The 22,043-nt window shown below is 49.8% G+C and overlaps 2 protein-coding genes across 2 annotated transcripts in view; one reads left to right on the top strand and one right to left on the bottom strand.

The window, feature by feature from the left end:
* Positions 1-15,203, bottom strand: part of IQCA1 (IQ motif containing with AAA domain 1) — a gene marked incomplete at its 3' end in the record, with an annotated part of 149,583 nt that extends 134,380 nt beyond the window's left edge. Inside the window, exon 1 of the mRNA XM_058028032.1 lies at positions 15,011-15,203. Within this exon, the coding sequence (XP_057884015.1) occupies positions 15,011-15,203 (193 nt within the window). The remainder of the gene's footprint in view (positions 1-15,010) is intronic.
* Positions 15,047-19,887, top strand: ACKR3 (atypical chemokine receptor 3). Its single transcript, XM_058028083.1, has 2 exons — positions 15,047-15,085; positions 18,663-19,887. Exon 2 carries the CDS (start codon positions 18,690-18,692, stop codon positions 19,782-19,784), a length of 1,095 nt encoding a protein of 364 aa, XP_057884066.1. The 5' UTR covers positions 15,047-15,085; positions 18,663-18,689; the 3' UTR covers positions 19,785-19,887.
* The last annotated feature ends 2,156 nt before the right edge of the window (positions 19,888-22,043 follow it).

Raw genomic sequence — 22,043 nt, 5'->3', positions numbered from 1 at the left:
TCACTGCTGAATGTTGATCTCCGGAGCTCAGGAATTGTTCATGGCGTGTTGACCTGCCCTGAACTCCTGGGCAAGCCCAGGAGTTACTGATGGTTACAGCCCAAACACAGTGAGCAGCACCTTCTGCTCTGTGCAAACACACTGTGAGACCAATGCTGAGTGCCAGGGACTGCCCTGAATCCATCTTTGGTTTGCTCTGACTTCCCAGCATGGCCAAGGCATGAGGAGCTGTTCTGGAGGGGCTGATCGTGAGCACCAGATGTTTACCCTACCATGGCTGGCCATCCCTGCTACCCAAACACCTGTCTGTGCTAACAAGTGCTTCATGCCAAGTCCTGAAGGATGAGCCAAAATGTCTTGATAGCCTGGGAAAGCCCCGAGAGCGTGTGTAATGTCTGTTTTGCAAGAGCAATCACCATGTGTGGGCCTCTTGCTCAACAGGGGCTGCTCGGTGAAGGTCCTGCAGAATGGTTGGGAGTGCCTTTTGCCCTCTCCTTCATTTGTCTGGCCATTCATAGCTTGTTGGGGGATCCAGAGGATTTAGAGGGACTGGCAGGGGTGGCAGCTGGCCTGGTGGCAATGCTGCTGTCCCCTGGTTGCCTGTAATAACCCATGAATTTCCCTGCCTCTCTCCTGGAGGCAGCGGTGGGTGTGTGCTGATTACAGCGCTGTGCCTGACTCGTCATTGCAGCTTGCCTCAAAACCAAATGTATCCTTTTCTTTTTCGTGTCAAGAGCATGATTAAGTCCTCCTGTTTCTGTGCAAGAGCCTGGAGCAGCTGCCTCCATTCTCCTCTGGCTGGACTGTGTTTCTCAGGATACAGGAGGGATGCCAAGGAAGCAATGTCTCTCCTGGGAGAGGGTTGGATGAATCATGTTAAGGGAACTCTGGCAGAAAGTTTCACCCACAAAGGGTGGGGAACAGCAGCTGATCTAGACCAAACGATGACTTAACCTTGAAAATTAAGATGTTGTTCCTTCAAATTTTATCCTGCTGGAAAACTGAAAATATTTCCATGACGGTATGTCCATGAAACTCAACCTTTTTTTTCAGCAGAAAACCTTTCTTCTGCCCAAAGCCTGCCTGTTGGAACACTCCCCAGCAGCTCTACTGGTGGGCTGGGAGTTTTCCAGGACTAGCCTGAAGTTTCAGTCAAGGAGTTGTTTGGGGGCTTTTGGTTTGTTTATTTGTTTGCTTTTAAGGCAGCCAAGCAAAACAACTGCTGGCAAGAACTTTAGTACCTGATTCATCCCTATAAAATTCTCTGCAAAGTGAGAAGGCATTTGCTTTTAAAACTGAATTTTCTATGCTACTCCAAGCAAGAGTTAATAAAGGACTTAGAGGTGTTTGTTTCATTTTGGGTGCCTAATCGGTTCTCAATTTGTTTCAGATGAGCCATGTTAAATTTATCCCATGACCCTATAATTACAACCTGTCTTTCCATCCCTTAAATAGCCACTCTGTCTTTTCAAGCATCATTTTGGTTCACCTTCTGGCATTCAGTTTTAAGTAAATATTTTAAGCTCTGAGGAGTGTGGCTCTCTGTTTCCTGGTCTCCTGGCTTCCTTGAGAACAGCAAGGGCTCTACCAATTTCCACTGATGGGCTTCAGATCAGCTCCAGATTTCTTTTCTGGTGGAGAACAACTTTTGGGCTGTTTAAAGAGTGGAAAGCAGCCTCGGGGCACCTCCTTTTTCTCTTTGACAGTGGAAAATGGGCACTTTCTTTATCTTTTGTGCCTTGGTGCAGCTGAAAGGCGCTGGAGCAAGCCCTGGAAAGGGAGGGTCCTGCAGAAAGAGGAGAGGATGGGCCCATCCTTCCTGGAAAGGGTGGAGCAGGGTGGCCTCTGGCTCTTCAGGACGTCATGGAAACACCCATCAGATCCTGGGGATGACTTCAGACTGGCTTGAGGATGGAACACCACCAAGGAATGACATTTCACTTGGACTTTTAAAGTTCTGGGCACAGTTTCTGCTCCAGGTCTCGTTGGTAACCGAGTTCATAATTTTGGCTTCCACTCCTTGGCCACAAGCAGTGTGCTTTGAAATGGGACCATCCATGAGGCAGAACTGGAGTTTTTCCCACCTCCTCCTCCTCCTTAGTGCCTTCCCTTTCCTGCATTTCTTGTGCTCCTTCAGCCTTTATTGCACTGCTCAGGAAAGATGGAGTTGAAATAGCCACAGCTTTGCTTTGAAGACTGCTGCATTAAAAAGAGCTGCTTAACTCCCTCTATGTCAAGCTTGTGATATTAAAATCAATAATTTTCCCTCATTTCCAGCTGGTTTTAGTGGTGTGAGCTGTGCAGAAAGGACTCTCGTGCTGTGGCTGCAATGCACTTGGCACCTGAGCAGAGAAGGGGCAGGTCATGGATAAAGACTGGGCAGGTCTTCTCCATGCTGGGCCTTCTCCTGGTGGCTGGAAAATCTCCAGGTTGGTCTTGCTCATGCTTTTGCTGTTCTGAGTGGAACTGATTTATACAGTGTTAAGATGGTCCTGCAAACACAGAGGGGTTGAGAAGTTCAGCTACTGTGGTGATGGGTATTTTTTGGGAAGGGAAGATGTGTCCATTGAAAAATACTCGAGTTTCTACATGCATAATGCCTAGACCTGCCTCAGCAGAGCAAATTCTTGTCAGGTGAGAAGTGATTTTACAAGGAGATTTAGGACAGCACAAGGAGAAATGGCTTCCCACTGCCACAGGGCAGGTTTGGATGAGATATTGGGGAGGAATTCTGCCCTGTGAGGGTGGGCAGGCCCTGGCACAGGGTGCCCAGAGCAGCTGTGGCTGCCCCTGGATCCCTGGCAGTGCCCAGGGCCAGGTTGGATGGGGCTTGGAGCAGCCTGGGACAGTGGGAGGTGTCCCTGACACGGCAGGGGTGGAAGGGGATGGGCTTTGAGGTCCGTCCCAACCATTCCATGATTGTCCCAGAGCTCTCCAAGATGAGCAGTGGCAACAACCTGCAGAACCCCCGTGGAGAGACAGATGTGTGCCTTTCCTCTGTCTGAAGGAGAGACAGGTAAAGCCCTCCCCAGCACCGGTTTCTCCGAGATGGCATTGCCTGCCTGTGAATATTCATGTGCAGCTTGTTTCTGCAGCAAAAGTGTGAGCAGGGCTGTGATGCTGCTAATTGCAAGTGAAAGTGTTAATTTTCACACAGTTGTAAAAGAAATCCCAATTTGTGAAGATTTTGCTTGAGTCAGGGGTGAAGCTGCTGTCACTTTTAGAAGGCGCAGATGGGAAATGCTGAGTTGGAATATTCAGCCCCTCTTAAAATACTTTATTCCATCAGAAAGATTCCCAGGCTCTCTCAGCATGTTACTTTGTCAAACTCACCTTTTTTTTTTTCCCTGAGAGAGGTTGGAGTCTCGACTTATTATTCAACTTTCTATTGCAGCTTTGTTTAGCGGAGTTTATACATTCTTAGATCAAACATTATACAATCTGACCAGGAATCGTGCAATCACAGTGGGAGATACAAGGAAACAGCATAATTTATTTTATAAACAAAGGCATCGTCCACATTAAAGTACCAGTTGGTTAATAAAATGGGTTTTAATGCAATAAAAAAAATAAATATGCAGCTTTCCCTGAGCTGTGTTTAGAAATAGTTGCACTCTAATGAGGAATGTGGAGCTCATGTCTTCCCACAGAGGCTGCCTTCATCTCCTGAAAGCACCTCCTGAAACCCTGGCTGGTTTTGTCTGGGAAAGCTGCAGGGATTTGACCAACTCCTTATTGTAAAATGGAGTGGATAATGAATGTCAGCAGAAGGACTAAACTCCTTTTGATATTTATCCAGAGATGAACCAGCTGCTCTAGGTTGGAGATGTGCTAGGAGAGCTCTGAGGAGGCTTAGCAGGGACAGAAAAAGGTGATGTCCAAGCATCACTAGATGTTGTCATCACCCACAGCTTGTTCTGGAGGATGCATTCATTGGATCCCTGTGGTACAGCTTTGCTGGTAAAGTTGGGACTTGGGGAAAATGGCCAAATTACTGTGCTTGGGCTGCTGGCTGGGCAGAGGATCCTCCTGAGGGGTTGCTGGACAGCCAGCCTGGTTGAGGAGCTGGAAAATGTGCTGAGGGGGATTTGTGTTGTGGGCAAAGAGCTGGTGGATCAAGCTGCTGCTTGTGGAGCTGAGCTCTGGGAAGGAGGAGAGCTGGGGGGATGCCCACTCTTTCTGAGGATGTGGGAAGGGATCTGGGAATTATCAGCTGGATCAAAACTTGCTTTATCCAACAAACATTTTGACAGCTCCTGGAAGAGGAGAAAGGCCAACTTCAATGAAGGTAGTGGTACAGTGGGCCAGCAGAAGGTTTCATCCTGGAGCTGCAGTGACTACAACCTGGACTGCAAACCAAAAGCTGCAGAGAGTTATTACACACACGTGCACACAATACAGCTCAGAGCCCAGCCACTGAGACCCTTCCTTGGGGATCCATATAAAATACCTCTCACAAAAGCTGCCCTGTGTGCAAGCAGAGGAACTCCTGCTAGTGACGTTAAAAATGGTGAAGAAAAAAAACCCCAAAAAATCCCACATCCTCTTTTTCACACACATCCAAGTGGTGTAACTCTTATCTGGCTGCCAGGCTGTTGGAGATACCAGCACAGCTAAGCAGCACACAGCATATGGGACACTAAAATGCTGCCTGGGAAGCGCTTTTCAGTCACTGCTCTGAGCTGTGCCAATGTAAAAAATGTCCCCTTTGTCGGGGTGGTGAATGCATCTTCTTGTTCCCCCTTTTGCCTGGATTTATGTTAAGCCTGGCTGTCAGCCCAGTTTGATCTGCTCACTTTATTGTATTGCAAACAGTAGTCAATGGCTCTTCAGCTCGAGATCGCCTGGATTTATTTTCAGGTCAAGTCAACTCTCCTTGACCCAAGCCTGAACCAAAATACATTCCCAGAAGATTCCCCCACAGGATATGGGATCCAGAGACAGAGTGACATTGTAATGAGTTCAAGGTTTCAGCTCAGCACAACAGAGCTCCTGTTGGTGCAGGGAGGGCACTGAGCAATCCTTATTTCAGCAGATTTTGTCACCCATCAGTACTGCCCTCCACTGAGCAGTGTCACGCCACGGAACCCCAGGATGGTTTGGATTGGAAGGGACCTTAAAGCTCATCTTGTTCCACCCCCCTGCAATAAGCAGGGACATCTTTCATTAGTCCAGGTCACTCCAAGCCCCAGAACACTGCTGGTGTTTGTGGTCTGCAGGGAAGCCAGTCCTTATGGATGTGTTTGCATGGCTCTGACATGCCTGCGTGGAATTTGCTGTGCAGGCTTTAAACAACTGATGAGATGGTCTGCATTCTTTTATGATTTTTTATAAAGAAAAGTGGGATGTCTTTTGGGGACTGCCTGGCACAGGGGCAGAACCAGTTGATACTGTGTCATGAAGTGTAAAACACTGCTTTGAAGATTTGGGACAAAACCAGAATGAACTCATGGATTTAGCCTGGGTGATAAATCTTCCTTCAAAATAAGGCAGCCTTATGTTTGGTACAAAAGACTGTTTATTTCTTCTATGGAAAAAAAAAAAAAAAAAAGAAAAGAAATGGTGTAATCAGCTAGGATTAAGTTTCCAGGGGCCCTGGACAGAAGCTAAAGCCCACATTGCCTCCTTCTCATGCTCACACTGGATAATTGGAGTAGTTTAAAACCTCTCTGGCTTCCTATGGTTTTGGGCTACAAGCTGCTGCCAGTGCGCCTTGAACCTAAAGCCATTGCTGAGGACCTCAGCAGCAGAAATTAAATGTCCAAGTGTTTGGCTGGTATGAACTGCCTGTTTCAACTAGGAGCCTGGCCCAGGTGTGGAAAAAAAATAGGGCTTTATTCCTGTTTTCCATCTCAAGGAGGTATTGAATCCACATGGCAAATACACAGCTAAGGTCCAGCTGACTTAATGCTGCATTCAGGGTCTTTGTGGTTCGGGTGCACTGCCTTTGTTGCTCTGCCTGCTCGTGGTTAATGTTTCACCAGCCCTTTTTTACTTTATCTGCTCATGTAATTACCCAGGAACAGCCCCGTGTGCACTTTGGTGATGCTTCAAATTTCACACCTCGTTGGGATGGATGCTGGGGAAGCTGTCAGTGTGAGAGCCGGGCAAAGAGCTGGAAGTCCTGCAGGAGCTTGGATGTGTGAGCTCTGCTGGGCAGAGTGGCCTGTGCAGTCTGAGTGATAAGCAAATCCCATCTTTTCTGGTGGCTCAGGCTGGGTTATCTGTGCCTGAGCTGGCTGAGAGTGTGACAGGGTCAAACAGGCATCGATTGTTTCATGGCGCAAGAGCTGCTCTGCGGTCCCTGCTGTCTTGTGTGGGGAGCTTAAGCTGTGCTCTCCCCGTGTTCCCATGGTATAAACTCCATGGGATGGTGAGGGGATGGCCATGGGCAGGAGCAGTTACTGTGCACTGAGTTGTGTGTCTGCTGAAAACCCTCCTGTAGCTATTCCCTATAGAGGTGCTCTTCTAAAATCCACAGGTTTCCCCTGAGGAAAGATAAGCTCCAGGGAGCAAAAAAGGGAGCAGGGATGCTCCTCTTCCAAAGGAACACAACATTTCTGTGGTCAGGAGACAGGTGGGAGGCCAAGGGTGGAGTATGACCATACCTGTGGAAGGGGGCCTGTGGCCAGTCCCACTTGCTGTGTGCAAGGTGTCTGCCAGGAAAGGTCTCTCCAGGGAGGCAGGGCTCTATCTGCCTCCATGTGATGGAATTTGGGCAGGAGATGGGGCTGGATCTGCAGCAGGAGCATCTGGCACGTGCCACTGGAGCCTCCTGGAGAATGGAGACCAGGCATGTAGGGAGCCTAGGCTGGGAAGCAGCTGGAGCAGGGAGCAGGGCTTTGGAGAGCCCATGTCCTGCAGGTGGCTGCTGAGGTCTCCTCAAGTCCTGAGTGTCTGGCTGGACTGAGAGCCAGGAGAGCTTGGCAATTTCCACTTCTGCTGAACCAGAATTTATCCAGAAGGAGATGACCAGACAGTTCCCAACCACCAAACATCAAATGAAAGCAACTGCAATGTCTTTGTCTTCTCACCTGTTTGCTGGTGGGCAGTGACTGTTCACGGTAAAAAATTACCCTTTGTGTTCACTTACTTAACATTTTCAAGGAGTTGTGGCTAAATGGAGGTGACCTTCAGTCTCAGCTCCCATGCACGGGCTCAGCTCCAAGAACTGCAGTCAAACCATGCTGACTTTCAGCAGCTGGGACTTGGGCCCTGCGTTTAATGTCCCTTCCTCGGTGCTCGTGCACTCGTTTTTCCTTGCCAAGATTATATTTGCTTTCCTTCCTCAAGGACTGCTCGAAAAATCAGACTTTAAAACAATATGTCTTTTTTCCCCTGCAGAGAACAATATGATATGCCACTGTTGAATTAATATGTCCATGAGAAGTGAATATAATCTCCCCAGTAGATCCCCTTTCCAAAAGATTTACGATTTAATGAATTTTTTACTTCTTACCGGCCTGTAACATTTAGTTGTTTTACACCTACAGGGCTCTTTCCCATGGAAGCAAGTGAAGGTGGGGGGGATCCCATCATCCTAATTCCAGCTCCTTTCTTTCTTCTCTCTGTCCCCAGCCTGCCACTTGCTGCTGATGCAGCTTTCCATGGCATGGCTCCTGTCAAAACCTACCCCTGCCACGTTCACGTCTCACTGCTAATCTGAGAGCGCGCTGTGAGGACAGGAGAAGTTTTTGAATAATGTTTATGTAAAAATCAGTGTCTCTGAAAAAACCTTCTCTGCTGCCTGCTTAGCTGCTCCAGGCAGGATTTCTGGCTCAGGGTTTGATGTTATCCTCCTCACGGTCACATTCTGGCACGCTCTCAAATAAATGGCAGTAATGCCTCTGACAGCAGATTAAGAAGCAGCAAATAACATCCATTGGTAACACCTTTATTTAGTGGAAAGGGTAAGATGGAAATGAACTGTGAAGGGGAGACCCATCTTCTATAATTACTGGCTACACAGGTCATATTCCTAATTCCACCACCAATTGATTTCTCCTGAAAGCTCTCATTACATTGAAAATAGCAAATTGATTGCTCTGCCAGCCCTGTCCTCAGTGGATCCTGCTGGAACTGTTGCCGTATCATTGCTTGGCTTGGGGAAAGCTTGCTGAGATTGACAGAAAATGCCCTGCCATGCAGGTGGACAAGACCTTAAACCTTTCTCCTGCTGTGTCTCTCTCCTTCATCCCTGGGGCTGTCCAAGGAACGCCTGGATGTGGCAGTGGGTGACAAGGTGGGGATCAGTCACAGGTTGGACTCGATGATCTCGGAAGCATTTTCCAACCTAAGCCACTCTATGATTCTGTCTCTGGGTGGACAAAGGCAGAGAATGGTTAAAAGCCTGGGTGGCCCAGCTGAAGAGGGCCACGTGAAGCACTGTGTGCTTTGAGTTGTCTCTCTGAATCAGAGCTGCTCACCATCACTTGTCAGGAGGCGAGAGCTGACGGCAGCGTCCCAGCGCCGGACAGGGCCCGGAGAACACAGATCCCTCCCGGCAGCTTTTCACAAAGCTTTCAGCATGTGCTGCCTCAAACCACGGATGCTGCAGGCCTGTGACAGCCCAAGAAGCTCAGCTTTATGCTGGAAAACCTTCCTCTTCAATGTGGTCCTTACTGTTGTGGTGCTGAAGCTGAAAATGCAGCCTTGGAGCTGCAGCAGAGATGGAAATCAGCCCCCGAGCGGCTTTTTGCAATAAAAATAAAATATCTCATGAACCTTTGAACTAACAGGTGGGTGCTGTGGAGGAGGAAGGGAAGTCCTGAGCTGTGATTTCTCTTTTATTGCTTGGCTTAGTGGTTTAGGGGAAGCAGGAGCCTTGCCCTAGGATGGGCTGTGGTTGCCCTGGCAGCCTCTCCATGCACTTCTCTTCCTTCTTCCTCCACTTTTAAGAGGTCAGCTTGTTTCTAACACAGCTTCTCTAGCACTGCCTTTCCCACCCCCTGATCAGCTTCCTCAGCTTGGGGCACCTCTGGCTCACTCCATCCTTGTGCAGAGGAGGACTCTGGTTTCCTGGAGCTGCCTGTGAGCACGTTCCTGCCTGGCAGAGGGAGGCTGCTTCTCCCCGCTCTCTTCCCCCTGCCTTCCTCATCGTGCGTCTGTTCCAGACTGGACAGGATGGAGCTGGACAGGAGAGCAGCCCTGGGGCTTCCCTGAGGCTGCTGACACTGCTGGGGGCAGGGTTTGGCACTAAATGCCCTGATTGTTCCCTGCTGCTGCTGCTGCTGGGGGAAGTGAAGCCGGGCAGCATTGCTGGAAACGCGCCGCTCATTTCCTTTCTGCTGCTGTTGCAGAGGTGACTCCTGACGCAGTCAGCTATTCATTCCTTTTGTTAGCACAGGGGCTCGTTCCTCCATCCATCCATCCATCCATCATCCATCCATCCATCCATCCATCCATCCATCCATCCATCCATCCATCCATCCATCCATCATCCCCGTGATGCAGCGAGGAACACAACCAGGAGAGGACACAGGGCTGGCTGTCTTGGCGGAGGGAGGAAGCACAGGATGCTGGGTTTCCCCTTTGGACACTTCATGGATCACAGCCTGCCTTCCTCCAGGGCTGTGCTGGGTTTTGGTGTGGCTGGGTGGGTGTTTGAGCTCCTGGCACTGTTCTCTGTGTGTGTGTGTGTGTGTGAGGCTGCTCCCACCTCGCTCCTGCTGCATGCAAACCCTCTCTTGTGCAAACTGGAGAAATGTTTCCCCTTTGTCCCATTCCCATACTTGCTGTGCAATCAGAATGCTCCCCCACCCAATAGAATCTGCACTTTGCCTTCTTGGCCTTCCCTCTCATTCCCAAACCTGTGTCTTCCCAGCACTCGAAGCTGCCAACTGGAGTTTTTTACTTTTTATTTTACAATTTCTCTGTTGATTTGAGTAGGCAGGGCTGAGTGTCAGCTTCCATCTGCCTCCCAGCTGGAAAGGGAAGCCTGAAGAGAAAGGGAGGGTGCTTTCAGCCTGTGTTCCCAAAGTCAATAGGGAAAAGCTGTGAGGACTGGGAGAAATTCAGGATTTTTTCTCTCCCCTACCCCCATTAGTAAAAACTTGTGCTTTTGGAGAAAAAAAAAAAAAAAAAGAACATATTGCTGTAGTTCAGACAGTTAAACAAAACATAAATGCAAACCAAAGCAGTTAAATAATGATCTGGCTTTCAGTGCTGCATTTTGCCCAACGCTGACGTGTTGCCACAGACTCCTCCATGACAGGGCGAAAACTGCAGAGCTTTGCTTTCCTAAATCATAAAATGGTTTGGGTTGGAAGGGACCTTAAAGTTCATCCCATTCCACCCTCTGCCATGGGCAGGGAAACCTTCCACTATCCCAGGTTGCTCCAGGCAAATGGCCTGGGACATTTCTAGGGATCCAGGGGCAGCCACCCTGTGCCAGGGCCTTCCCACCCTCACAGGGAAGGATTTCTTCCACCTAACCCCACCCTCTGGCAGTGGGAAGCTATTTCCCCTTATCCAAAATCCTTCTTCAGCTCTCTTGGAACCCCTTCAGACACTGGAAGGTGCTTTAAGGTCTCCCGAGAATATTCTGAACAATCCCATTTCTCCCAGCCTGTCTCATTTCAGTGAGTGATGGATCACCTGGACAGCTGCATCTCCAAGGAGCTGCTGGCCACAGCAGCTGCAGCCTGCCATCACACCTGCTTGGATTGGTGGCAGACACCAATTAATCATGGCAAGCAGGCAGCAGGCAGCAGCTCGACCTTCTGCTGATTTGATCCGAGGTTCCCAGCTCTGCTTGCTCTGTTCTAGGCAGGTGGGTTTGCATCGCGCACGTTTTTAATGCCTGAGCACCAAACAAAATCCAGTTTTTGTAGCTAAAAGGGAATTGGCCCTGGCTCTCCTGTGAGGAATGTGCTCCTATAAAATGACATCTGAAAGGAGAAACCCAGAGAGGGCAGTGAGGGCTCTGCCCTGGGCAAGTGCAGGACAGGGGAGGCTGCCTGTGACTCCTGGACTTGCAGCTGCTTTGTGGTTCCAGGTGCTGGCTGGTATTTTTGGAGAGCTCTGGAAGACTTTGCGCTTTTTGATGTTATTTTCTGGCACACCAAGTAAGGCAAAACCACTCCACTTGCTTTTTTGGCCAAGTGGTCAGAGTGCTGCTAGAGTGCCTTTAGTTTTGTTTTTGGTTTATGGGGCTTTTTTTTCTCCCTAGGATTTACAGAGCCTGATTTAGCCAAGTTCTTCAGTCCCTGCTTATTTTTAAACCTAATCCTGTCACTCTCTGACATCACTGTGCTTCAATCCCACCAACATCCATGGACTTGGTCAAGCACTCAGAATTCAAGCAGATGCTGAAACACTTTGCTCACCAACAGCTGTGAAGCTGGGAGGACCTCACCCAGGGAGAGCAGGGGTCAGGAAGGGAGATGAGACACTTTACATCCCACCCTTTCCATCCATGGGTGTTACATTCATGTTTTCTGAAAAGTACCTTTGCTTAGGATTTTCCTCCTGGGAAGCTGAGAAGATTCAGAGAAAAAGGAAAACAATAATAATCTCATTTGTTTTTCCCGTGTTTTAATTTTTTAGAATGTGTTTAAAAATTGTTTACTAACAGGTGATTTTTTTTTTGGTTTCTGCTGTGAGTTGCTTTTACTCATTGGCCAATCAGTGCCAAGCTGTGTCAGAGCTCTAAAAAGAGTCATGAATTTTCATTATTATCTTGTTAGCCTCCTGTAAGTATCCTTTCTGTATAGTTTAGGATTCTTTAATATAATGTAGTATCATAAAATAATAAATTAGCCTTCTGAGAATGGAGTCAAATTCATCATTCCTTCCTGCCACGAGGGACCCCACAAATACAATACATGGGATGGTGGGAGACTCATCCCTGTGTTCTTGTTCCCTTTCCCAAACCAGAAAGGACCCCAAAGCCCATCCAGTGCCACCCCCTGCCATGGGCAGGGACACCTTCCAATATCCCAGGCTGCTCCAAGCCCCATCCAGCCTGGTCTGGAACACTTCCAGGGATGGGGCAGCCCCAGCTTTTCTGTGCCAGGGCTTCATCACCCTCCCAGGGAAGATTTTCCCCCCAATAGCCCATCTAAACCTACTCTCAGTTTGAAGCCATTTCTCCTTGCCCTGTTAATTGCCTGTGGATATAGGATTATGTGGTTTTGGGACAGGTTCAAGGGCTGAACTTGAGCCCTGTGTCATCCAAAAAAGTCATGGTTCAGAGGTGTCAGCTCAGCTGCATGTGCTGGCTGGGCAGTGCTCAGCCCTGCTGAGGTGATTTAGGATTTAGGTTGGTGTGGGTTCAGGGGGAGGGTTTGGGGGCTGAGCTCACCTGGAATTTTGGGAGCTGTCAGTGCTGCTGGCAGGGCTGGGCAGGTGGATGGACATCAATCCCAGCATTTCCCTGGGACACACAGCCTGACTGACCCCCCTTTCCCTCAGAATTATTGTTTCTGCTTCTGATAAAGGCGTGGGGCTATTTTTGGGCTGGGAACAATGTATTGCCCAGATAAACATCAGTCTCAGAGGCTGGGAGATTGCAAAGGAGCAGCAGTCACAAGTTTCTTCATTACAAGGTAATGTATAACTTTCTAAACTAATAGACAGTTGTCACAGGGTTTAATTTGGGTTTCTGAGCTATCACTTTTACTTGTTCCTACTGCACGGTGGATACTTTTATCTAATGGGATATTATCACATGACATCCTTCTACTATAACTTGTAAACTCTTAGTTACTCTATAAAATGACAGCCTTACATTATAACCCTTCACCATCTTATCAATATTTTCCTACATTATAAACCCTTCACCATCTTATCAATGCAGTTTCCTACATTATAAACCCTTCACCATCTTATCAATATTTTCCTACATTATAGCCCTTTACCATCTTATCAATATAGTTTCTCACTTAAGGCATTTTCTTCCTTACAACTATAGAGACATAAGTTTATTATTTTTCTGCTGAATGTCTGTGTATTGTATTTTTACGCTAATCTAAGCTTCTTCTAAGGTTGCAGATCAAACCCTTCAGTGTCTGTGGAAGTTTCTATTTTTCTGATTCCCACACCTTGCAGGAGCCATGCAAGGAAGGGGATTTTCACCTGGAGTCAGTGACTCCCTGGCTTCTTGCTGCTTTTCCTTGGTGTTAGTTTTTCTTGCCCTTGGGGAGGGAGCAGAGGTGAGATCTGCTGCCTCCCCTTGCCTTGTCTATTTCAATATTTTATTGTGGCGAGGAAAAAAAAAAAGAGAAAATAGAAAACAACTACACACATGCTGTTTAATTTTTTCCCCTCTTACATAATTTTTTATGCTTCTTCACATTTTAAAATATTTTTTCTTTCCCTCCCCTTTTTTATCCCCTTCTTTCATCATCTTTTCCCATCCTCTCTCTTCTTCTGTATTTTTCTCTTTTTATCTTCTTTTTTTCTTTTCTCTCATTTTTTCTCTTTTCCCTTTTTCTCCCAATTTCTTTTTCACCTTTTTTCCTTTTTTCACTTTTTCTCTGTCTTTTCTGCTTTCTCTTTTATCTCCTTTTCTCTTTTTTCTCTCTTTTTTCCATTTTCTTTTTTTCTTTGTTTCTCATTTTCCCCTTTTCCCTATTTTTCCTCTCCTTTTTCCTTTTTTTTCTCCTTTTTTCTTTTTCTCTTCTGTTTTCTCTCTCCTTTGCCCTATTTTTATCTCCCTTTTCCTCTTTTTCTCTCCTTTTTTTCGTCCTTCTAATTCTCTTTTTCTCTTTTTTCTTTTTCCTCTTTTGTTCTGCTTTTTCTCTCACTTTCCCTCCTCTCCTTATTTTCCTCCCTCTGATTCGCTTTTTCTTTTTTCTCTTTTCTCCTGCTTTTGCTCTCCTTTTCCCTTCCCCCCCCCCCTTTTTCCTCATTTCTCTTTTTCTCTCCTCTCCTTTTTCTGTGTCCCTTTTCCCCTCTCTCTTTTTCTCTTCTTTTTCTGTCCCCTTTTCCTCTCTATTGCTCTTTTTCTCTCCTTTTCATTTTCTCTTCCTCCCCTTTTCCCCTCTTTTTCTCTCCTTTTTTCCTCCCTCTGATAATCTTTTTCTTTCCTATTTTCTCCTACTTTTATTATCCTTTGCCCTTTTTTCTCTCATTTCCCCTCTTTTTTCTCCTTCTCCCTCCATCCTTCACCTTTTCTCTCTCCTTCTCTCATTAGCTCCCTTTTCCCTCTCTTTCACACTTCTTTTTCTCTCCCTTTGCCCTATTTCTCTCCTTTTTCTCTCTCTTTTCCCTCTCTCTCTCTTTTTCTCTCCCATTTCCCTCTCCATTTGTCACTTTTTCTCTCCTTTTTCCCTCTTTTTCTCGCTCTTTTCCCTCTCTCCTTCTCTCTTTTTCTCTCCCCTTTCCCTCTCTCCTTCTCTTTTTCTCTCTCTTTTCCCTCTCTCCTTCTCTCTTTTTCTCTCCCTTTTCCCTCTCTCCTTCTCTGTCCCTTTTCCCTCTCTCCTTCTCTCATTCTTATCTTCCTTTTCCCTCTCTTTCTCTCACTTTTCCCTCTCTTTTCTCTTTTTCTCTCCCTTCCCCCCTCTCTTTCTCTCTCCCTTTCCTCCCTCTCTTTCTCTTTCCCTTACCCCCTTCTCTTTCTCTCTCCCTTTACGCTCTCTTTTCTATCCCTTTTCCCCCTCTCTCTCTTTTTCTCTCCCTTTTCCCTCTCTCTTGCTCTCTCTCTCCCTTTCCCCTCTCTCTTGCTCTCTCTCTCCCTTTTCCCTCTCTCTTTCTCTCTCTCTTTTCCCTCTCCTTTTCATTTTCTCTCTTTCCCCTGCTTTTCCCTCCGTGCCGGTATCACCCCTCCCTACCCCGGCTGCCCGCACCCCTCGCTCCCGTTCCCGGAGACCCGGCCGGGGCTGGGCCGGGCCGGGCTGGGCTGGGCTGATCTGGGGCCGGGCCGGGCCGAGCCGGGGCTGGGCTGAGCTGATCTCTGGCCGTGTTGAACGCCTTTGGGGCCGTGCCGGGGCCGGGCCGATCGCCTTTGGGGCCGTGCCGATGGGAGCCTGGCGGCCGGAGCCGCCCCCGGGAGGCGGGCTCCCCTCACGGCCGCCGATATAAGGCGGCGTTGGCGCCGCGGCCGCGCTCACTCGCTCGGGCAGCGCTGCCGCCAGGCCCCGAGGTAAGGGCGGCCCCGGGGGAGCCCCGCGGGGCTGCGGGAGCCGGGCTCGCTCCCCCTGAGCGCTCGCAGCCTCCCCCGCGTCCCTCCGGGCTCGTACGGGGTGGGGGGAGCCTCTCATGCGTGTCCCCACCCGGGTTTCCCGTGGCGGGAGGGTCTGCGGGAGCTCGGAGCGGCCGCCGCTCCCCTGTGGGTGCTCCTGCGCGCCCAGGTGCGCTCCTCGGCTCCGCTCCTTGCCCCGCGGTTGTTGTTTGTTTCCTCAGCTCGGAACTGCCGGGGAGTTTGAATGTGCCGGGCTCGGGCTCGCAAAGCCCCTTGCGGGCATGGGTGTCCTCTTGTGGTGGCCGCCTTCCCGTGCTGGGGAGCCGGGACACGGGCAGGGTGAAGTCGTGCGGGTGACAGCCCGCCCGGCCATCCTGACTTTTCCTTCTCCCTTTGGGAAGGGCAGAGCGCAGCTTGCCCACAGTCCCGAGCAGTCGGGAGGCAGGTCTGAGTGCGGGCAGGAGCGGGCTGTGGGATGCTCCCCACATTGCTGAGGGCTCGGACGCTGCCCTGCCGTGCTGGGCTGCCCTCCTAGGCAGGGGTGCTGGTGCTTGTTTGCTTTATCACAGCCCGCAGGAGTGGGATGGGGAGGATTCAATCCTGCAGGCTGCATCTGCTCCACGGACAGCTCTGGGGCTCCGGAGCAGGGGTTTGGGTGTGTCTCCTTTCCTTCTTGCCCTGTAAACCAGCAGCGACTGGAGTCAGCACATGTGCTTGCCAGGTGAAGGGGTGATGGCCTGCAGGAGTTTAGCAGTGTCGTGGCCACAAATTGCAGTCCCAGCTTCCTTCAGGAGTTTTTCACATGCTGTGCTGTCTGCAGAGAGCGCTGAAGGTGTTTTCCTAGGAGCACGGAGTGGCTTTATTGAGTTTGTCTGGTGGGTTGCCCCCGTGCCTCCCAGCTAATCTGGGTGGGAGTGGGAGCTCTGGGGTTACAGCAGCTAATCCCAGACCAGAGCCCGGTTTGCGGGGCTGTAATCCGTGAGCACAGCCCTCCTCCCCGGCGGGGCCGGAGCCTGGGAGGCCGGCTCGGTGTCGGGTTTTTATGGCCGCGCTGGGGATGCGGAAGGCGCAGGCAGATGGATGGATGGATGCACGTGTGTGCAGCAGCCGGGCTGCGATCGGCCCGAGCATCCTCCCTGCTCCCGAACATCCCCAGGGTGGCTCTGAGCCACCAGCTGCGACTGTGGTGGCCGTGGTGTCCTCAGCACTGATGTAAGCCCCAGCCTCGGGGGCTCTCTGCTGCCCTGGTGCTGCCTCTCTGTCGGAATCTGACACCCTCAGCCAGGTTTGAGTTTCTTCTCCATGAAGTATGTGCCGGAGCTGCGTGGTCGCAGTCCTGTCGTGAACTGGCGTCTTGGGATGCGGAGCGAGCCTGTTCCTCTTGTTTTAGACCATGTGCCTTTCCAGAGAAGCCCAGGCCCGCCCATGCCACTTGTGTGGGGTGTTCCTCCTGCTGTGCTCTCCTTGCTGCCCCCAAATACCAGCAGGAGCAGCCTTTGCCATGGGGCTGGAAGTTTTGTGGCTTTGAGGGAGTTTGCTTTAATCGCTGCAGAGTTTTGAGGTGCAGGAACTTGGGGATGATGCTGCTTCTCCTGTGTGTGAGAGGAGTGGGAAGTGTTTGTGCTGGGCGTGCAGTGGGACCCTGGGTGAGGTCTGGCAGGAGCCCCATCCCTGTGTCCCACTTGAAGCCTTGAACATCCAGGGGAAGCATCCAGGCCTGCAGGCAGCAGCTCTGGGGGGTGGATCAGCCCCTCTGCCCTGCACAGCGTGGGTTAAATCACTCTCTGCTTTCCCGAGATGAGCACGGGATCGGCTATCCCAGGATGGAGAGCTGCCCCTGGCTCAGCTCCCTCTTTAGCCAGTGTTTGAGCAAAAGCCGTGCTTAATTTGGTTTGAGTCTCGGCTCCGTCTTTCATCAGGCCAGCAGGATGAAAGGCATGGGCCAGATCTCCTCACGGGCCAATTTGGGCCTGTTTGTGGAGAGATTTGATCTCCCCTGAATGTGTGCAGGGCCCCCCTCATTGTTAGTGCCACCAGCTTCCCCTCTGCTGGGACAATAGTGCCTTGAGTCCTCTCGGGTAATCTCCCCCCTTATCTCCCTTCTCTTCCTGAGCCTCTGTCCCTGACAGGCAGGAGGGTGGGAGCTTTGGGAAGAGCTCATTATGCAGATGGAGAGGTGCTGTGTCTCCCTTTTTGGGGAGAGGGGGTGAGGAGAGGGTGTTCAACACATCCGAGCTCTTCCCTGCTCACCCCTCGCTCTGTGCTCCTGGAAAGCCTCCCAAGAGATCCTGTGGTGGGCTCAGGGATATTTGGAGATCCCTGTTGCTCTCTGGTCACTTGGCCACGCTGGCTTTGCCCCAGGCTGGTCCCTCTCTTTGTGGGGCGGTGGGGAAGAGCGAGATGACCATTGCTGGGGATGCTGGATGTGTCCACGGGTGGCCTGATGGGCCAGCTCAGGTGGAGCCATGAGGGAACAAGGATCCATCCCTTGGGAACAGCTTTATTTTGGCATGTCCCAGGCTGGATCCTGCACTCCAAAACTGGCCTGGCCGTCCTGGGCACAGGCCTGTGCGTGGTATACTGAGGGTCCTGTGAGGTCCCAGGGAGGGGGACAGCATTTTTATACCTCCCCAAAAAACACAAGGGCAGTTACCAGCCCGCTTGGGGTTTTGTGTGAGCCATTAAGGGCCTTTTCTTTCTGCTGGTGACGAAGTTAACAAGTTGTTTGTCCACTGCCTGCAGGTAGAAGAAAGCACTGAAGAGGTAGCAACAGTAGATATAGAAAAGCAAAAGGGTGGAAAGGAGGCAGTTGTGGAGCCAACTTTTGGGGGAGTGTTTTGAAATCAAAGCACTCTTCTAAAAAGAAAACTTAAGACCAGCAGATCTATTCAGCAGTCAAGCTCTGAGGTTTTTTTTCTTTTCTCAGCGCTGTGTAATGATTGTTAAGTGCAGGGGATACTTTGTAAAATAGAAAGGAGGGAGGGAGGGAGGACAGAGCAGAATTTAAATTTAAGTTTGGATAGCAGTACAAAGCCCTTTAGTTCCCCACTTCTCCTTTATACATCTGTATGACTTGACAAGATGCTGACCAGAGCCTGTGGTAAATGTTTTACGGTACCATGTATCAGCCAGATCAATTCTACTGCGCTTGAGGGAGTGCAGATGAAACGGCTTAAAGGTTCCCCTGCTGAAAGCGATAGGAGCATCATTTCTGCCAGAGGAGACAGATTTAGTCGCTTGACATTTATTTGGCCATGGTGTACTTTGCAGATTTCACACCCGGGGACGATAGCCCACCTGATGATGTCAGATGTGAGCTGGAAGAGAGGGGAAAATCACACAAAATCTGGTGCTGCTCCTCTTTTGTCAAGCAGATGAGCTTTGCCGAGTGTCTTGGTTGTTTTGCTCCACAGAGTGCTCTGGTGGAAGGTGCCTGGCAAGAGCGGGCTGTTACTGAAGCGGCGCGTCCCGGTGTGACACGGCAGCAGAAATAGCTCCGTGATTTACGTCATTTCTTTCAATCCTGTTTTGCCTTTAGGTCACTTGCATTCCAACCCGAGCAACCATGAGCGCGCTTGACTTGACTTCCATCCTGGATTTCCTGGAGACGGCCAACCTGACGGAGATCAACTGGACGTGCAGCAGCGGCGAGTGCATCACGGTGGACGCCACGACATGCCCTGGCACGCTCAACAAGAGCGCCCTGCTCTACACCCTGTCCTTCTTCTACATCTTCATCTTCGTCATAGGCCTGGTGGCCAACTCGGTGGTGGTGTGGGTCAACCTGCAGGCCAAAATGACGGGCTATGAGACCCACCTGTACATCTTCAACCTGGCCATCGCCGACCTGTGCGTCGTCATCACCCTGCCCGTGTGGGTCGTCTCGCTGGTCCAGCACAACCAGTGGCACATGGGGGAGATCACGTGCAAGATAACCCACCTGATATTTTCCATCAACTTGTACAGCAGCATCTTCTTCCTGGCGTGCATGAGCGTGGACCGCTACCTCTCGGTCGCCTACTTCACCAACTCCAGCAGCCGCAAGAAGAAGATCATCCGCCGCTGCATCTGCGTCCTGGTGTGGCTCCTGGCCTTCTGCGCCTCCCTCCCGGACACCTATTACCTCAAGACTGTCTCTTCCAACAGCGAGACCTACTGCAGGCCCGTTTACCCCGAGGAGAGCTTCAAGGAGTGGCTGATTGGCATGGAGCTCATCTCCGTGGTGCTGGGCTTCCTCATCCCCTTTCCCGTCATCGCCGTGTTTTATTTCCTCCTGGCCAAGAGCATCTCCGCCTCCGGCGACCAGGAGCGCAAGAGCAACGGGAAGATCATCTTCTCCTACGTGGTGGTGTTCCTGGTGTGCTGGCTGCCCTACCACGTGGCCGTCCTGCTGGACATCTTCTACAGCCTTCACTTCATCCCCATCAGCTGCCAGATGGAGAACTTCCTCTACGCCACCCTGCACATCACTCAGTGCTTCTCGCTGGTGCACTGCTGCGTCAACCCCATCCTGTACAGCTTCATCAACCGCAACTACCGATACGAGCTGATGAAAGCCTTCATCTTCAAGTACTCTGCCAAAACTGGCCTCACCAAACTCATCGACGCCTCCAGAGTGTCAGAAGCAGAATACTCAGCTCTGGAGCAAAATGCCAAATGACTGCAAGCCCGGGAAGGAACTTCCTTGACTCTCTGACCTGATGTGGGTTTTTTTTTTTTTTGTGTGTGTTACGGTTTGTTGTTTTTTTTTTTGTTTTTTTTTTTTTTTTGGTTTTTTTTGGTTTTTTTTACCCTTTCCTTTCAATGTGCTTGTTATGAACGTGGCATGAATTCCAGCCTACAAAAGAGAGAGGACAGAGTGTAATTTAACAGTAGGATCAGTTGCAAAGTGGAAGTGGTACCAAAATGAAAACCTTTTCTCCTCCTAGCCTAGTGTGGACTCCTCAACAACGCTATGCAAGTGGAAATTATTTCCTAGCAGACAAAGCCATTGTGTACCATAGATAACACGGATAAGCTTCTCCTTCCACGTCTTGATTCCCTCTTGTCTCCTTGTGTATGTTTATATATATAGTGTGTTGTATTTAAAAGCTCAAGACTTTATTTTCTGCCCCCTGGTGTACCTTATACAAGTATATTTGAAAGTTAAATATATTTTTATCATGTATTTGAAGTATATTGCTGATGAGTGTATCCAGAGTGCTGTAGTCTGAGTGTTAGGTGGCCGTTTGGCTCCAGGAGGATGCTCATGAATAGGATGGAAATGATCTCATGGGAGCATCCTCCCTGGCTAAAGGCACACTTTATGGACCATGGCTTTATGTGGTGTCACACCCACATGCCGGAGCATGAAATATATGTAGTGTAATATAGCTGCCATCATGTTAAAATTAACAGTATTGTCAGAGTCCTTAACTCCTACACCCCTGCTTCACCAGATTGTATCCTCCTGCACAGAGTGAGTGATCTTACTGCTGAGAGTTGTATCTATTTGTAAGTTATTTTTGTAAAATAAAGATCTGAGAAAAAGAAAACAAAACCTGTACCTACCAGTGGTTTGACTTGCCAGCCTTCTCCTCAGGGGAAAAAAACTAAAAGCCAAAAAGGAGGGATCTCAAGGCCACTTCAGTCCTTTGGTGCAGGAGCAGATGGGTCAGTCAAGAGTTTTCCTGGTGTTTGGTGGCCAGAAAGAACTGATGGAGGAAGGGGAGATGGCACTGGAGCATGGTGAGCAGGGGAGGGCTGGGAGGAGTGGGTCTGTGCTGGTGGGGAAGGTAAAAATGATGGATTTATGAGGTAAAGGCTGCTAGGACTGATGAAAAGCTGTGTTTGTAGCTTAGAAATAAACACAGGGCAGGGAAATAAAGAAGTGTGCAGATGGAGCGGATATTTGGACTAATCCAGGTTCAGCCCTCTGTGATTTTTGCTGGCTGTGGAATTGGGGGTTAGCAGTCCTGACAGCACTAAATCCCTTTTTATCTCTTCTTCCCTTTGGTGTGGATTTGCAAGGCTGTAGTGTCCGAGTGGGGCAGGATCCAGGCGCTGTGGGGATGCCTCAAGTGGAGCCTTAAGCCAGCAAAGGACTGGAATCGTGGTGGTGTTCACCTCAGGACGAGGTATTTAATGTCAAATCATGATGTCTCCCAGCCGTGTTGGCTGCTCCAGGGCGGTGCTACACTGAAATTCCTGTTCAATCCAAGCATGCCCTCATCCCTCTGCCATCCCAGCAGCCAAACAATCTGGGAATGACTGGTTTTTATTTCTCTCTACACCTTCCATTACTTCCTCCTCAAAGGTCGTCCTGTAAAAACAGATGTTAAGTCTGCCATCCCCTCCTCGTACTGGTGTTGCTAAAAAAGCACCAATCCATTCCCAAATGGGGAGAAATCCCAAAAGAAAAAGGATTTCTGGTTGCAGGGAAGCTGTCAGCATGGAGAGCAGGCGTTGCTTTTTGTGCTGATGCTTCTTGTGCACTGTGGGTATTTTGAGTTTCCTGTTAACCTTAAGCTGCTGCCGAGCTGCAAGGGAAATTCTCCCTCGTGCTGACATTGAAATGGGTTAATGCTGAGAAATTAATGCCCTGCTTTAGCTGGGCTTTGCTTCCCTTCCCTCAACATCCCTGTGTGTGTGCAGCTGTGTGTGCTGGATACAGTTCTGGCACCCTGCTCCTGTCCCCCTGTGGGGTGTTGCTCGTTTGAGAGCAGCAGAACTGTTCCAGGTCAGGTTCCCTCTCAGGCAGTGGGTTGTTCTCATGTGGTGCTGTAGCTTTACACTGCCAGAAACTCACAGAATTTCTTTTTTTTTTTTTTTTTTCCTTTCCCTCTGCAGTTTGGTATTCACAGAGCGGCGTCAGCCCTGCACAGAGCCCGGGTGGCGCTGAGTGTTGGGGAGATCCTGCAGACCTGCTGCTTCAACCACA

This window comes from Melospiza georgiana, chromosome 7, assembly GCF_028018845.1.
Source record: "Melospiza georgiana isolate bMelGeo1 chromosome 7, bMelGeo1.pri, whole genome shotgun sequence".
NCBI lineage: Eukaryota > Metazoa > Chordata > Aves > Passeriformes > Passerellidae > Melospiza > Melospiza georgiana.
The sequence above is the reverse complement of the archived record's forward strand: the minus strand, read 5'-3'. Positions and strand labels throughout refer to the sequence as shown.